Source organism: Trichomonas vaginalis, chromosome II (genome assembly GCF_026262505.1).
Source record: "Trichomonas vaginalis G3 chromosome II, whole genome shotgun sequence".
NCBI lineage: Eukaryota > Parabasalia > Trichomonadida > Trichomonadidae > Trichomonas > Trichomonas vaginalis.
The window spans coordinates 11875710-11892459 of NC_067204.1; the positions used below are offsets into that span (position 1 = coordinate 11875710).

A 16750-nucleotide genomic window follows, 5' to 3' on the forward strand; every position below is an offset into this window, starting at 1 on the left:
TGAATCTTTATCCTGCAAAAATTTCAAAAATTTATTATCAGACAGAAACAGCTTTACTATTAATAACAACATGACAGTACACCATACGAACAAAATATCAGAGATATATTTCTTTATAATAGAATGTAAATATATTTTGGTTTGGATTTTATTGAAATTCTTGAAAGCAAGAAAGAATTGACTAAATTACTTGAATCAAAGACTCTTGGTTTCGGTAAGTCAATGATTAAATCATATTTCAGGAAAATAAATTCTGAAAATATGAAATGTTGCAACAAAAATGCATAACATGCGTCATAAATGTTCTAAAAATTGTATTATACTCTATACTGTATGATTAATTTGCAATAAAGATGAAATTATTTTGAATAATGCGATTAAAATGCTAATTAATCATTATAATGTAGTTCAATGGTTGATTCTATTCCTTTTTTCCTAAAGTATTGCTTCATTGCCTTCAAGCTTGTCTTATTATTGCTTCGACTTACTTGGGTCTTTATATTAATAACATTTCGCTGCGATCCAGTACTCCAATAGTGGAAAACTGTTGTTCTATAGCTTAGATTAAATGCATTCAATGTCTTTGCAAATAATTTTCTTGAAGAACACAACATTAAAGCATATAATGAATCTCTTAGTTCTGATACAGTAGTTATGAATATTGTGACAATAATAAAGTAAGAAATTACGATATCAAATGAGGGAAAATTGAATAAATAATCAAATAGTGAAGAAATAAGAGCAGATGATGATATAAATATATCACACATCAAAGAGAATGATGTCAATGCAGCATTTCCTATTGATATAGCACCAAATAAAGAAATTCCAAAATCTACAAGGGAAAGTAAAACAACTCGTGACGGATCGCGAACATAAATCGAATCCATGAAGCAGGATGTTGTATTATCAACGAGTAAAAAGAAAGCGGAGTATAAAATAATAATTGAACTTGTTAATTGGAAAACATATTTAATTCTGCCCTTTCCGTATGAAAATTCTTTTGATATCGGTTCTCTAGCAATGATTTCACCGAAAAGAACGATCATCAATGAAATTGTATTATAAAGTGATAATTCTGATGAAATTATCAATGGTCCTGCCCCCAGTTTAATGCCAGACATTATACCGTATATATTCATTGTGAATGATACTATTAAATATATGAAAGAAAAGAGATTTTCTCTTGTAAATCTGTAAATTGAAGTATATGTAAAATTAGAGACCGGATATAGTACAACTGCAATTAGGAACAAAAATGGTTTCACTTTAACTCCGCAGCATAAATCGATTAACATACCAAAAATCATTGTTTTTGAAGGGAATTGTAAATTATGGAATTCTGATGGGAATACGATGTAAATTGCGAACTGGCCAACAAAACAAAATGCAATAAAAGCGATTGATAAATGTGTAAGATGGTCAGAATTAAATATGAAAATTGATTCGAGAGAAAGAAGTAAAATAACAATTGGAGAACGATCCTTTAGTAATGAAATAGTATTTTGTTGAATGAAAAAGTAAAATAAACATTCTGAAAAGTCTAATCCTGAAGAAACTAAAGATGTAACAATTAAGCATTGAGCAGTCATTAAGTAAATGTGATGATACTTTGAAATATCTGCAAATATATAAGGGAAATGAAAAATTATTGAGAATAAAATTGATAAACTTGGTAATGGCGCGATTTGCATGATATAATATGATAACGCGAACACTACTGTGAAAAATAGATAATAATGATCGAGAAACAACTTCGAAAACTTTTTCAAGTTCTTCTCTGAAAACATAAAAAACAAACTTGTAAAAAATTAGCGTTTAATAAATCAAGAATAAGATTGAACTTTCTACAGCTCATTTGCTTATCAACCAATGGAGCATTTGGCTCAATGTTATTGAATGAATTTTAGATTCTTTTGTAAATTCAGAAATCATAAGATACTATTTTTAAACAGTGCTTTGAAGAGATTACATGTGTTTTTATGGATTTTTGCTTACCTTAAGGCATCCACATATGTTATATATTATGATTCATATAATTGAATCATAAAATTCTTATATATTGAGATTCAACTTAGCCCAACTGCTTTATATTTGATGATATTTACTTGCCAACCAATCATTGATATGATGTCATGCCTTATAAGAAATATAATTTTGATATTTATAAAATATTTCAAGTTCAATATGAAAAATTTAACAAACACTATGTCTTTAAAATTATTAGCTTAAGTATCATTCCTCAAAATTACAATTACAAAAGATTTTGTTTAGCAAAAATTTTATTTTTAAATTCAAATTTCAAAATTTTGTTATTTTTTGGACATTATTAGCTGGATATCTATATGTAAAAAGTATTATTTTTAATTGTTTGTTATATTTAACTTGATATTTTTAAAAGATTAACGATCAGTGAATTATTAAAATCTTATTTATCTTTGTTTGATAGTAAAATTCATCAGGAACTTTTTGAAACTCGGAATTAAAGCCAGTATTATACCGGAAATGTAATCATTATCATTTAGCAAATAAGATGGGGGAGTAGATTATATAAAATGGTAGCCTCATATGTTACCAGAATCAAGCTTTTTTTCTGTTACTGAGCCAAAAAATGAACAAGAACTCAGAAAATTAGTTAAAAAGCTTGCTTTGGATTTAAGAGCCTATATGGCATATGAAGCAGCTTCGAAGCCACTATATGAAAAATATCAAAAACAAATAGAAGAACTACAATTACAGGAAAAGAATTTAAAATCAGAAATAAAAGCGATTAGCAAAAGAAATGCTGCACAATCTTCAAAAACTGAAACAAAAATTTCTGAAGATGAGATAAAAGATTACCAAATGCAAATAGTTGAAAAAGAAGAGGAATTGAGAAGCTTGTTAAAACAAAGAAAGAAACTTATGCAAGAATTATCTAAATAGAATTCTTATATGTCGATTAATTTGTGAACCAAATACAAATATTCGCAATATCAGAAGATTTCATACTCATCTTATGTGATGATTCGTAAATATCTTACGATCAAACAGAAAATTTCAATTTCGATTTTTTCTATGCATTTAGATTACATTACTTTAGTTTTCTACAAGATTTATTCAAAAGTATGTTGTTTGAAATAAATATTCTATGTAAAAAAAATAAATAAATAATATTATTTGATACAAATATAGTGATTTTTTATATTTAATGATCACACTTGCACTCTGGGCAGCACTTATTGTCCTTAGTGCAGTGGCAATCTGGACCACACTTGCAGCCTTCACAGCAGTGGCAGCCTTCTCCGCACTTGCATTCTGGGCAGCACTTATTATCCTTAGTGCAGTGGCAATCTGGACCACATTTGCAGCCTTCGCAGCAGTGGCAGCCTTCTCCACACTTGCATTCTGGGCAGCACTTATTATCCTTAGTGCAGTGGCAATCTGGACCACATTTGCAGCCTTCGCAGCAGTGGCAGCCTTCTCCACACTTGCATTCTGGGCAGCACTTATTATCCTTAGTGCAGTGGCAATCTGGACCACACTTGCAACCTTCGCAGCAGTGGCATTCAGTCTTTCCTTCTTGCTTTGAGCCACAACATTTACATTCTTTGCCGCAGTGGCAGGTCTCTGTAGCTTGCTTATTGCAATGGCATGTTGTCTCGGATGACATTCCTAAAAATGAAAATTCTACAGTTTCTATGCATTCTCAATATTTTGAAAGAAACTCTTTTCCTTCTCAAAAAATTCTTTTCAATTTGTAGTGAAATTTTAATTTATCATGTACTACTTAAGTTCAATCAAATCTCATAGAAGAATTTGAAAAATAAACATTCTTTTCAATTTTTAATTTAGTCCCCTCTCAAATCGTAATCTAGCTAGTGTCAAACCGCCGGAAACTAATCTCCCCAATTTCTTTTGAAATCAAGTAGATCACGTTTAAATTTCCTCTCGTTCTTTTATATTCTGGATTGAGAGAATTCTCTTTGAAATGAATATTTAAATCTCGCTGTGAAAGGCTTAAAATATTCACTTAAGCCCCCTTATCTTTGAATTAATCATTTTTGCAGTTTCCTTCTCTACATCATCTCCAGCTTCATTAATTACATCAACAAGTTCAGAGAATTGAGCAACTTTTAAGTTTCTGAGATATTCATCGCTCCAAATTGAGAAAGCAGGGAGGAATTGCAAAGCTTGAGCTGGAAAATACTTCAACAGACGGATAAGATTTGGAAGTGCAATAATAAGAGATTTGTTTGCGCACAGAAACTCTGCATCTCGTAGCCACATACCAATAATTGAAAGCAAAACTTGAAGTTCTTTTCTATCTTTGTCTCTTTCTCCATTAGCTGCTTTAACGATCTCCATTGAATCCATAATAACAGTGTTGAGTGTTTCGAAATAACTATTAACTTCATCATCACTGAGTCTATCTTCGTTTTCTAGTAAAACAAATACTGCATTTTCAAGTAATTGAGAAGCTGCTGCTGTAATATCGGGGTTAATTAGAGGACCTATATTTGGAGAGAATTTCATACCATGGATTGGCTCAGGAAGTTTAAATTCTTCTTCCTCATCATCAAGATCAATTTCATCTTTGTCTTTTTTGACTTCTTTTTCTTCTTTTAGCCTCTCTTCTTTCTCTTCTTTTTCTATTTCCAGATAATTTACTGGTACATCAAGTTGGAGTCTGATTTCAATAAAAGCTAATCTAATTGATCCTAAAAATGGAGCCAAATCCATTTTATTTGGAGCCGAATAAAGTGCAAACAATCCATTGGATAATCGGCACATGTGAGAAATAATCAGAAATAGATATCTTCTGATGTTTAAATCTTCATCTTTTCCAATTTCGTCAAATATCTGTTTTCTAAGATTATATACAGAAGAGTCCATTGAACATTTCTTTGGTCCATCTGTTGCAGCAGCAAATATTGGAAGATTTTCCTTATTAAAAGGATATAATTTTATAAAGTCAACAATATCATCAAGATTCTGGCATATTTCAACTATAACAGATGACGAGTCTTCGGCAGAAATTGCATCTTTCAATAAAGGAAGAAATGGTTTTAATTCATTTTTTGGAACTATTCCATTAAATACAGAAAGGATCGAAAAAACCAACGGCTGCGTCGATTCTAACTTGAGTGCTCTTTCAAGGAACTGTGTTGAACGTAGAGCTTGCCATATTTCAGTTGATCTTTTTGAATTTTTCAGATCTTCTGGTTTAGGAAAGAGCTTTGTGAGATACATAAGTGCAGCAAGCTTATCGTTATCATTTGCAGACTTTAGGTTTTTAATTATTTTATTGATAACTTTTTCACTCATTAAAAATGTCAGATTTTAGATTTAGCATATCATATTTTGCTTCCAATAAATAGGAATTATTCAATTTCCATGCTAACTTTGGACCAAGTCTAATCCAATCTTTTTGAAATATAGAATTATTCCAGTATAATCAAATTTTCATTCGAAAAATGAGAAATAATCCATATAACATATCGAACTCTGCCATACTTACAGAAATATGTTCGGATTTTGAGATACAATTTCAGAATTAATAATAAAAAGAGTTATATTATATTAAAATGAAGACATTCAAAAACTTTACTCATTCTGCTCTTCCTCCTCTTCTTCCTCTTTCGGTGGGTTCTTTCTTCTTTCAGCTTCTTTCTCTTCATCAAGAGTTGGATCGATCTTTTCTGTCATCTTGAGTCTGTATTCGCCAGCCATTGGAGGTGGAGATGGTGGCTGGAATCCATCGACGATGAACTTAGTTCCAGTACCCATATAGATAGAGCATGACTTCTTTCCGTCTGTAAGGTTGTAAGCGCCTGGCCATCTGAGGGACTCAGCGACAACAAATGATTCTCCTGCGATTGGAGATGTAACTGTCTTGAAATTCCAAGCTGGTTGTTCTTCTCCGAAGCCTTCATCATCGTTGATGCCTCCGAAGAGTTCTGGGCCTTCTTCTGGCTGCTCTTCCTCTTCTGGAGCATCTTCCTCTGGCTCTTCCTGTTGCTTCTGATCTTCCTCCTCTCCTTCTTCTTCGCCATGTTCTTCCTTCTCTTCTTTTGGCTTCTTCTCCTTTGGCTGTTTCGGTGGCTTTGGTGCCTTAATATATTTCTCACGACCCTGTGGAAGAATGAATGGTCTGACATGGACCCATTCAACAGCATCGACTTCTGTTCCTTCGAAATCTGGAGCGATAACGAGCTTGAGCTGTTTCGGTGGTTTTGACTTTTCCTCGCCATCTTCTTCTGGCTGCTCTTGGGCTTCTTCTTCCTCTTCTGGTGTATATTCCTGCATGTAGCCTGTTGGCGCGGCAATGCAAGCAGATGAAATACGAGCAATAAGAGCGCGGATGTAGATATCCTCTGTAACATCGAATGGTACAAATGAGCGGACAGCAGCAGAGAAGTCGCCAGAAATCTGCCATGTTACTTTTCTTGATGTAACAATATCAGATGGACGAACATCTGGAAGGCGCTGCCATTGATCGAATGGAGATTTAGTGTAGTAGTAGACAAATCTGTTGACACCAACGCCAATTTCGGCTGGGACATCGTATTGTCCGACTGGTGGAAGGTTGTCTGGAGTATTGTGATGCTCAAGTGGAACATCAGCTTCAGCAATATATATCAAGCCGTTTGGAGTGGAAAATGTACCCCAGAAGCGGAGGCCGACGATCTCTTCTTTTTCGGCAAGTCCAATAAGGGAACACTGGAGCATAAGAGCGTTGTCCTTGCTCATTGTAATGCCGTATGATGACCATTTAGAGCTCATTTCGAAGAATAATGTATCAACTTTAGAACGTGCTGGAGATTCAAGCTTGGCTAACAAATCAAGTGTTTCTTGGCAACGATTTAATTCCTCCTGTGGAACAGATGGCATGACTGGATTTTCTTGGACATGACGCTGTTTCCAAATAAGTTTTGACATTTCTTCGTAGCAGCCGATTGGATCTGCTGGCTGATCGCGTGTGATAGTTTCAAGAAGTTCTGCAATATGTTTCGACAGGTTGATCTTCTTTATAACCTGATGATTCAGGGCTTGAAGTTGATCCTGCATTTTGAACTAACGGATTTTCAGTCAATTTTCCGTTTGATTAAAAAATATGAAAAATTAAACACGCAACAAGCTGAAGAGGAATAAATACAGAATTTAGCAAGAAAGAAGTTATATTTAATTTTTTACCTTCAAAAGTTGATATCAATTCAAAAACTGCAATTTTGCTTCTTTAAATAGCTATGCATCACATCATTATATACAAATCGAGCCTTAGCTCTATTATCTAATTATTTTTGAAATTTAGTGGTGCGCAGTGCGCCATGGGCTTTCTATCTTTTTCAAATGCTGATTCCTATATGTAAACATATAGCTCAGACTGGCCCACTGACTAGCTATTGTCAATAGCTATTAACAAAAAATTGGATACAAATTTGATGTCAAAAGATATTCCAAAAAATGTGAGTGTCTCTAGTGATTATGGATCAGTGGCGCGTTGCATCAATGTAATTAATAACGAATATCGTTTTCATAATCAGGAAGGACAATTGATATAATCCATATTTGACCAATCCAACTCTTAAAAATCTGAAATGTTTGATTACAAATTCAATAAAAGTGTCAAAAATTTCATGTCACATGAAGGAAATTTCACTACGGAAAAGGTCCGTAACTATTTAAAGCAGTTTGGGAGAGACAACGAAGTAATAGAATTGCATGAATCAAGCGCCACAGTTGAACTCGCAGCACAAGCACTAAAAACACTTCCCGCAATTATTTGCAAGACTCTTTCTTTTCAAACACCTTCAGGACCAGTACTTGTGATGGCCGCAGGTGATGCAAGAATTGATAATCAGAAATTCAGAGCCCAATTTAATTGCAAATGTAACATGCTTAAATCATCAGATGTATTTGAATTAACAGGCTATCCACCTGGTGGTGTATGCGGTTTTGATAATCCAGAACCTTGCAAGAAATATTGTGATGTCTCTTTGAAGAGATTTTCACATGTTTTCCCTGCTTGTGGAACAGCATCATCCGCAATTAAACTAACTTGCGATGAATTGTTCACTTTGACAAAAAGTATTGAGTGGATTGATGTTTGCAAGGCTTGGGATCCAAATTTGAAGGAGCCAAGCGAATAAAAAGATTATGCGGTTTGTCCCAAATAAACTATTATATATATTTCCGTTCAATAAATTTTAATATCTTTTATTTCAGAAATTAAAGCATATATAGTCCATTATAATTTGCTGAACACTTATAGATTTTTTAAAGAGATTATAAATCATTCAAATTTAGGATTATTGAATCGAAATAAAGCTGAAAATAGCATATTTGGAGGCCATTTGATTACGATCAATAAATACAAGTTTTCTACATTCGTATAATGAAACAATTGGCTTTTTTCATAATTCAATGATGTAAAGAATTTTTTTTTGGCGCGCAAAAAATGAGCTAAATTATTTTCGTATTACACGATTGAAAAACGGATCACCATACATTGTATAATATGAATTTAGAATCAAAATTGCAAAAAGACGAAGTAACAGCCTAAATTGATTTGAATAGTTTACAAAAGTATTTACAATGACGTCTTCTGAGCCTAATCCAGCGGAGAATCACCCTCAGGAGGAGCAGGTCCAGTCGAATCAAACACAAAATGAATTTGTCAGTTATGTAAAAGCATTTTGTTCGGCAATCTCTCCTTCACTTGAAGATTTGATTCAAAATCACGAAGATCTTTCTGAAATTACCCAAAAGCTCCAAAATCTTCTCGAATCATCCAAAGAGTCACCGATTCAATACGAAGCATCAAAGGCAATCGAAACAGCTTTACGTCATATAATTTCTTCAATCACAGAAGCGAAGGAAAATCAATCTGTTGCAGAATTATCATCAATGCTTGCACAGCATCCATCGGATGTTAATATCGAGCGCCTTAAATTAATTGAACTTCAACGAGAAAATAAAAATTTAAAGAATTTAAACACTCAGAAAGTCCAAGAGGTCAAACTCGCTCACCAAGAGACAGATATTGCAAACGAAAAGTGCGTTGCACTCTCACATGAAAAAGAAGACTTGGAAAACAAACATATGCTTGAAATTACAAATTTGAAAGCCAAAATCTCATCTCTCGAAGAACAGCTTGCCGGACAAACAGATAAAGATCATCAGATGACAGATTCTGTTGCTTCAATACAAAAGAGACTTCGTGAAACTGAAGCTCAAACGGAAAGCATCAGAAAACAATACGACGAAGCCATGAATCGCTTAAAGATGAAGAATGATTACATCAACAAGCTCCAGGCTAAAATACAACTCAGTAAAAGCGAATATGAGCAATTAAAGATCGAAAAATCAGAATCAGAAATGTCTCTTTCTCAGCAAATCAAGTTACAATCGATGGATTCTGAATCTAAGACTAAAAACATCATCGCAAAGCTTACAAACCACATTCATGAGCAAGATAAGCAAATTGCTCAGATTGTTGAGGCCAACCATAACGCGGCTCTCATCATTGAACGCCAGAATCAACTAATCGATGAATACGATGCCCAAGCTTCTTCTTTCCAAATGAATATCAACGAAGCAGAAGGAGAAATCGAAAACCTTCAACAAGAACTCGAAGAAGCTCATTCCAATAAAGATGAAGCACAGAACATTTTGGATACAAGAACAGAGGAATTGGCCCGATTAAGAAATATCGTTTCAAGATGCTTAGAAGCAGTACTTCCTAAGTACCATGTTACTGAAGCAGAGCTTCCTGATGTCGTTCGTAACCTCGCTTCAACAAGAATTGACCCAGAAACTGCTAAAAACTTACAAGATTTGACAGCTTTGGTTGATTCTCTTAGCCGCTTCACAACAGAGCTTATTAGAAACAACCATGCTGATATTAAGCTCCTTCAGGACATCCAACGTCCTGTTTTGACTGATTCTACACTTAGATTAGATATTCTTAACGAAATTGCAGAAGTTAAGCAACTTCTTAAGGATATTTGCTATTCATCAGCTGAAGAAGACTCACTTTGTGCATATATCGCTGGATTTACTGATAAATACGAAATGAAATCTACAACAGAAGCTGGATCTGGAGCAGTTCTTGCAGCAATCTGCACAAAGCTCAGGGAATTCACCAAATACGAGATTGACGAGCTCAAGAAGGTCAAATTAGTTCTTCCATTTGTTTGCACCGACAAAGAACTTCCAACTGCAGTATCCCAGTATCTGCTTGAACTCCAACCGGTCTTCAAACAGCTTTTGGACGTAATTTCCAAGACATTGAATTTCCATGGCACAACAACCGATATTTTCCAGTGCCTCTGCAAATATATCGAAGAAACAAGTAACATGATCAACGACCTCGATAAATACGTCCGACCACTTATCGGATATTCCGGCAAAATTACAGGTCTTCCACCAGTTGTTTCCCAAGCTTTGACAGAATTGAGAGAAGACTTGAATCTCCATAGGAATGGCGTTTCCAAAGAGATCATGAACTCAAAGATTGAAACAGAAAAAGAGAAAGCGAACTGGAAGAGGCAAGTCAAAGAATTACAAGATCAAGTCGATAACTCTGGCCATGTTATCAACGATTTACAGAAGCAAATCGCTGAACTTCAGAATAAGATAAAGAATTCCGAAATCGCCAACAACGACCAACAAACCAAGTCTAAAGAACTCACAAGGGAGCTTGACAGCCAAAAGGAGACTAACAAGACCTTAACAGCTGCAAAAGAACAGCTAATTCAAGAAAGAGAACAATTAGAGCAAACAATGAAAGAAAGACAAGACAAATACGAGACGAGATTGAACAATGTCTTGGATCACCAAAGGAAACTCAATGAAGAAGAAAAGGCTAGGCTTGAAAAGAGATTTAAAGATGAAATCAATGCTTTGACCAACGAATTAACAGTTTCACGAGGAAAACTGAAGAAGGAACAAGCCAAAGTCAGAAGAATCACAGATCTTTATAACGAGTTACAAGAAACAAGATCAACAGAAAAGAACCAAAACGAAGCCGAAAAATCCACATTGATCATGGCCGTTTCCGACAGCGATAAACAACAGAAGAGATTGAAGAATTTACAGGCCAAGCTTGAAGAAGAGAAGCAGAAGAACCAAGAACTAACACAAGAGCTCAGGAAATACACGACAACAACAAGAAGTATCTCTTTGACATCGAGTTCTCCTGTTAGACAAACATCCATTTCTCCTGTCAAACAAACTTCACCTTCCAAACCTGTTACAAGGGATTTGAACAACTCTGTTTCATTGCAGATGTCTCCATCCAAACAGACAGAGATGAGCCAAGTTACACAGCTCAGCCAGACAGCAATAAACAGACAGAAACACGAGGTTGAAGTGTTTGTTGGGGAGTTGGGAGAAATGCTGAATTCTTTCATCGGAAAAGAAATCAGATGGAACAAACAAAGAGTTATTAAAACTGTTGATGCTTTGATACAGAAAGTAGAACAGAATGACAACGAAAGCAACCAGATCAAGAACTCTAGATCTATACAGATGTCGAGAGAATGGTCTGAATGGGCTGACCAAGTTTTGCAGAAGAAATCTCCTGGTTACAAATCAGGAATTACTGACAACGAAATGAGAATTAGATTAAATGATATCTTGGCACTCGTTTCTCCAAGATCTATCTCAGTTGTTGAGTCACTCCGCGCTCAGAAGGAAATCCTCATCCAGCAGCAGAAACAACAAGAAAATCCTCAAAAAGAAAATTCTCAAAAAGAGGAAGTAAAAGTGTCAGAGGAAGTAAAAGAAAAAGTGACAGATGTAATCAAAGAAGAGATTAAAGATTTCATTGACGGAAATGAGGAAGAAGAAGTAAAGGAGAGAGATATCAAAGATAACGAAGAGAAGAAACCTGATGAAGAAAAGAAATCAAATCAAACAACTCTTTCAAGAATTGTTAAAGTATTGTTGTTCATCGCTGCTGCATCAAAGAAGCCACAGAAGCTTGTAGTCGCTAAGCAACAACCAGGAACTAATACTACAATCATATCTATTCTGTAATATTTTTATTATTATTTATTATTTTACTAAACCCTTTTTTAAATACTTTTTTTCTTGCAAATAATATTTATTATTTCGATCAGCTGCTTCTATATTTCTTATCAAAAATATAAATTCAGATTTTAATAGTTGAAAATATGGTGTTTATATATAGTAATTCATCATGAAGAATACATGTATTTTAATCTAAACAAGATATAAAAGATCTTTTCTTAGTTGCAGCACTTTTCTCTGTTGATCCGGAATATATTAACTTTATTAAGTCTTTATTACCAAAGTATGAAGAATTAGTTGTAAAATTTCCAGATCTGAAAAACAACCTGAATAAAGTTTATAAATAAAATTGTTTTTGCATTGTAAAATTATATAAGCGGATCAAATTCAATGTTTAATTAAATATCTCTTTATATACTTATTTAAAATGAAAAAGAAAGATAAGAATCTTAATGGCAAAGGATGATGCGTTTCTGCTAATAGAATGATTTTTGTAAAGACGAAATAATAACATATGTGATGTTAACATTTCGTTATATTTTTTGTTAAATATGAATTGCTAGAAGTAATTTATGTTTGAATACATCATATATGAAGTGCAATTTCAAATGGCTATGACTTATGAAATTATGCTGTTCTTGGTTCTGGAGGCAAAATTAACTTTAATCCAGTTCCATATGCAAAAAGAAGTTCCGCTGTTTCTTTACAATTATTTTCTGATGCAACACAAAAAGCGGTTTTCCCATCATTATCCTTCATTCTGATATTTGCACCATGAGAAAGAAGAAGTTCGGCCGTTTCTTTACAATTTTTACATGCTGCAAAATGAAGAGGGGTATTCCCATAATTATCTTTGTCATTGACATTTGCACCATGAGAAATAAGAATCTCGGCTGTTTCTTTGCGATTTTCATTGGCTGCATTATGAAGGGCAGTTCTTCCATGTTTATTTTTATCATAGATATTCGCACCATTAGAAATAAGATATTCGATCATTTCTTTACTATCATTATATGATGCTAATTGAAGTGCGGTATTATCATGGTAATCCTTTTCATTGATATTTGCACCATGTGAAATAAGAACTTTTAAAACTTCTTTACGATTATTTGCTGCTGCATATAGAAGAGCTGTTTCTCCAGCTCTACCTTGTAAATAAATATTTGCACCATGTGAAATAAGAAATTCGACCATTTCTTTACGATCAGCTAATGCTGCCATATGAAGAGGTGTATTTCCAAAACTATTTTTGGCATTGATATTTGCACCATAAGAAAGAAGAAGTTCGGCCATCTCTTTGTTATTATAATTTACTGCTCTATGAAAAGCGCTATCCCCACAACAATCTTTAGTATGGATATTTGCACCATGTACAATGAAGTATTCACAAAGAGGTAACATTTCATAAAATGCTGAAAGATAAAAACATTCGTTAATATCATTAGTTTGAACATAATAAACAAAAAATGATTCAAGATTATTATATTTTCCACAATCATATAAACTAATCTCTAAATTGTATTCATTCATCAAGAATGTAACAAAATCAATGTTGTGTGAAATAATTGCATATTTCATGCATTTTTGATTTGGTGTTTGAAATTTCAAACATTCACTCATGATCTCTGGATTTCCGCCTAAAAATGAAAATCGTAGACATTTTTGAGTTATATCTGAGTTAAATTTTGTTCTTAATAACTTGAAACAATCAACTGCTCCATGATAACAACATAATTCAAGCATTGAATATCCTTTCTTAGATGGTGGATATAATCTACTGATAAGTCTTTCGTCTTTATCAAAACCTTCTCTTTCTGTGAATAAGATGAATATTTTTAGGTCGTTATACATAATTGTTCTGTAAATTGTATTTTCTGTATGAACATCGAGATTGCCTGAGTTATTTTCTTTAAAATCGGCAGACTTGTTTAATTTAATTCCATATTCTTTATAAAACAGATCATTAAATATATTACAATACATAACCCCTTCAACGCGATATTCATCATATATGTGTTTTGCAAGTTCCAAATATTGCTCTGCATAGCGGTTGTTATAAGGGATAATATTCAAAATATTTTCTATAATCTTTTTTGGGCGATATCTCCGTGAATCAATCAAATTTGTTTTGATCATTCGGTAAATTTTGTTTAATTCTTCTTTATTTTCAGTATTCAACTGATGTAGCCCATTGTATGTATCTATGTCGTATCTGAAGATCCTCTGAAAGTCAAAGTATTGCTCTGCATAGCGGTTGTTAAAAATATTGGAGCCAATAGAATAAAATATTAATGTGAATATTTCTTTTGGATGGAAAAAAATAAAGAAAAGTTATCAAACAAGAGCTAGAAAAGAAAACTCTCATACTAAAAGCAAAGTTAGTGTAATAACTTGTGTTCTAAATAATACAAAATAACATTTATTTGGAATTAAAAACAAACAAAGTAATTGCATCTATCAATGTAAAAGCAATTAATTCTTACTTCTTCGAGAAGATCTTCTTTCTGGTTTATCTGACTCAACGAAGTCAATCTGTTGAATAATTGTTGATTCTGGTTCTCTAAGTGCAGAATTTTCAAGACCACTGATTCTTCCAATTGCAGCATCAGTCATGATCTTTTTGATGTATGTTTGAATGAGAGAAAGGTTTTCTTTAGTAAGTCTTGAATATAAAATCGAAACTCCTTGTCCGGAGAGCAGCGCATCTGGCTGGAGCTTGTGAATGTAGTGGATAACCTTCAAAATTAATTTGGGCGTTTTAAGTAACGAAATTTCATGTTTTAGATCTGCGATTGTTACATTCTCAGGATCAATATTGTAATGCGTCAGGAAGTAACTTGCTGGCTCTGATTTGTAGGTTACGCGTCCAGTTGTTTCTTCTACAGGAGATTCAACTACATTTTCGAGTTCGTCAAGAGTAACACGGAGTTTGATGTTTAGAGATAATGAGGATGGTGAATATATAGCAAGCGCATTTTCAAAGTCGTTAATTAATAAACCAATCGCTGCAGGTCTTAAGGAGTCCTCTCGATCATAGCAATCACCATTCAAGAAGAGTTGACGCATATCGTTAACGAAATCTGCTGGTGTTTTGTATATTTGTCGATCTAATTTTTCAGAAATATAACTTAACGAAATTGGGCGAGAAATATCCTTATTATTAAGATCTGCTGACGAATCCCAGAAAAGTTTAGCAATTGGACGCCTTGTTACTGCTTCAAATATCTTTCTACATGATAGAATTTGTTGTTCATTCATTTTTGTCAATTTTGTCACTTTTTTCTGAATTTTTTTTTGTCAAAAATGTCGCTTGAATTTAGAGATTCAACTATTTGGTCATATGGATTGATAATCATAGCTATTCATGACGCATTTGCAGGTGATATACACTATTCTATATATCTAGCCATTCTTTTGATCCTTGCATGGCTTAATAACTTAATTCACGAGCGACCAGTTTTCAGGCATGGTTCAGCACCACAGATTGTTGGCGGATTATTATCAGTTCCAACAGCTTTGGTCGCTCTTGAATCAAATCATGCTTTTGACGCTCTTTTGATCTCGATTACATTTGCATTTCTATTTTTACTTTCTAAGCAAAGATTTCCAACACTCGATTTCAAATTTTCTATTGTCGTTTTAATTGGGTTCCCTTGTTTGGTCTCATACTTTTCAAATCAAAATATCATTCTTTCGCTTGTAACAATAATCTTTTCATCATTTGTGATCACAGTTATCATGCGCAAAGCTACAGGTTCATTTACAGTCGGTGAAGCTATCATGGTTGCCACTCTTTCAGGACTTCCAATTCGAACAGTTATTGACTTCGAGAATCCATTAGTTCAGATCGATTCGGCACTCATATTAGATGGTATACTTTGCCTTTGTATGGGTCTTCTCATTCGCCGCCCTATTTGCATCGTTTTCGGTTTCTTACCTTTGTATTTCGCAGTTTATCACTACAAATACTTGATCCAGTTTATTTTCGACATTAAGAGGATAGCTATTATTGGCTATTGTGCTGCAGTCTGCGTCATTTTTATTCTTATTTCGGTTTTTTGGAAAGGATTATCTAATTTTCCACAAATTGTTCAACGTAAGTTCTTCCATATCATGGCATTGCTAGTATTCATAGTCCCTGTTTCTATGGATGTTATCCTGATGCGATTCGCCATTTCAGGAGCTATTTATGTTTTCTTATTTGTTGAAATGCTTCGATTAACTCGATTTCCATTTGTTGCAACAATGATTGAGTCATATGTTGGAGATTTCCTTGATGAAAGAGACAGCGGTGAGCTTATTTTAACACATCTTTTCTTATTGCTTGGATGTGGTCTTCCTGTTATCTTTTCGTCCAATGAAGGATTTGGTGGAATGGCGTGCAAAGTTTGTGGAATTTCTGTTCTCGCTATTGGTGATGCTGCGGCAAGTGCTATTGGAATTAAGTTTGGAAAGCACAAATGGCCAGGATCTAAGAAATCAATTGAAGGCACAATTGGTGCATTCTTTGGTACATGGATTACTATTGTTGTTTTGACATCAATTGGTGTTTTTAATATTGACATCATCAAATCATTGCTTCTATCCATTCCTTCACTTGTTGGAGCTTTGGATGAAGCTTTCACATCCCAAATTGATAATTTAACACTTCCATTTGTTATTCTTCCATTCGTTGTAGAATGTATGAATCTAAGATTCTAAAAATTTCTCTTGTTTATGTATTAATTATTGA

At 33.8% G+C, this 16750-nt stretch overlaps 10 protein-coding genes across 10 annotated transcripts; 4 read left to right on the forward strand and 6 right to left on the reverse strand.

The window, feature by feature from the left end:
- Positions 1 to 43: 43 nt before the first annotated feature.
- Positions 44 to 1800, reverse strand: TVAGG3_0529400 (cation efflux family; the record flags this gene model as incomplete). Its single annotated transcript, XM_001583982.2, has 1 exon — positions 390 to 1694. One exon carries the CDS (start codon positions 1692 to 1694, stop codon positions 390 to 392), a length of 1305 nt encoding a protein of 434 aa, XP_001584032.1.
- A 768-nt stretch (positions 1801 to 2568) lies between these two features.
- TVAGG3_0529410 (uncharacterized protein) lies at positions 2569 to 2925 on the forward strand (the record flags this gene model as incomplete). The annotated part of the gene is made up of 1 exon (XM_001583983.1): positions 2569 to 2925. The coding sequence occupies one exon, from the start codon at positions 2569 to 2571 to the stop codon at positions 2923 to 2925; it is 357 nt and encodes a 118-aa protein (XP_001584033.1).
- Positions 2926 to 3160: 235 nt separating this feature from the next.
- TVAGG3_0529430 (cysteine-rich, acidic integral membrane protein-related family) lies at positions 3161 to 3656 on the reverse strand (the record flags this gene model as incomplete). Its single annotated transcript, XM_001583984.2, has 1 exon — positions 3188 to 3652. One exon carries the CDS (start codon positions 3650 to 3652, stop codon positions 3188 to 3190), a length of 465 nt encoding a protein of 154 aa, XP_001584034.1.
- A 352-nt stretch (positions 3657 to 4008) lies between these two features.
- Positions 4009 to 5307, reverse strand: TVAGG3_0529420 (armadillo (ARM) repeat-containing protein family; the record flags this gene model as incomplete). The annotated part of the gene is made up of 1 exon (XM_001583985.1): positions 4009 to 5307. The coding sequence occupies one exon, from the start codon at positions 5305 to 5307 to the stop codon at positions 4009 to 4011; it is 1299 nt and encodes a 432-aa protein (XP_001584035.1).
- Positions 5308 to 5438: 131 nt separating this feature from the next.
- On the reverse strand, positions 5439 to 7138 carry TVAGG3_0529440 (microtubule-based process; the record flags this gene model as incomplete). Its single annotated transcript, XM_001583986.2, has 1 exon — positions 5587 to 7050. The coding sequence occupies one exon, from the start codon at positions 7048 to 7050 to the stop codon at positions 5587 to 5589; it is 1464 nt and encodes a 487-aa protein (XP_001584036.1).
- A 481-nt stretch (positions 7139 to 7619) lies between these two features.
- TVAGG3_0529450 (aminoacyl-tRNA editing domain-containing protein) lies at positions 7620 to 8217 on the forward strand (the record flags this gene model as incomplete). Its single annotated transcript, XM_001583987.1, has 1 exon — positions 7620 to 8132. The coding sequence occupies one exon, from the start codon at positions 7620 to 7622 to the stop codon at positions 8130 to 8132; it is 513 nt and encodes a 170-aa protein (XP_001584037.1).
- A 360-nt stretch (positions 8218 to 8577) lies between these two features.
- Positions 8578 to 12085, forward strand: TVAGG3_0529460 (uncharacterized protein; the record flags this gene model as incomplete). Its single annotated transcript, XM_001583988.1, has 1 exon — positions 8578 to 12024. The coding sequence occupies one exon, from the start codon at positions 8578 to 8580 to the stop codon at positions 12022 to 12024; it is 3447 nt and encodes a 1148-aa protein (XP_001584038.1).
- A 319-nt stretch (positions 12086 to 12404) lies between these two features.
- On the reverse strand, positions 12405 to 14154 carry TVAGG3_0529470 (ankyrin repeat and SOCS box-containing protein 4 family; the record flags this gene model as incomplete). Its single annotated transcript, XM_001583989.2, has 1 exon — positions 12646 to 14154. One exon carries the CDS (start codon positions 14152 to 14154, stop codon positions 12646 to 12648), a length of 1509 nt encoding a protein of 502 aa, XP_001584039.1.
- Positions 14155 to 14461: 307 nt separating this feature from the next.
- Positions 14462 to 15277, reverse strand: TVAGG3_0529480 (bromodomain family; the record flags this gene model as incomplete). The annotated part of the gene is made up of 1 exon (XM_001583990.2): positions 14491 to 15276. One exon carries the CDS (start codon positions 15274 to 15276, stop codon positions 14491 to 14493), a length of 786 nt encoding a protein of 261 aa, XP_001584040.1.
- A 39-nt stretch (positions 15278 to 15316) lies between these two features.
- On the forward strand, positions 15317 to 16743 carry TVAGG3_0529490 (dolichyl monophosphate biosynthetic process; the record flags this gene model as incomplete). The annotated part of the gene is made up of 1 exon (XM_001583991.1): positions 15322 to 16719. One exon carries the CDS (start codon positions 15322 to 15324, stop codon positions 16717 to 16719), a length of 1398 nt encoding a protein of 465 aa, XP_001584041.1.
- Positions 16744 to 16750: the final 7 nt, after the last annotated feature.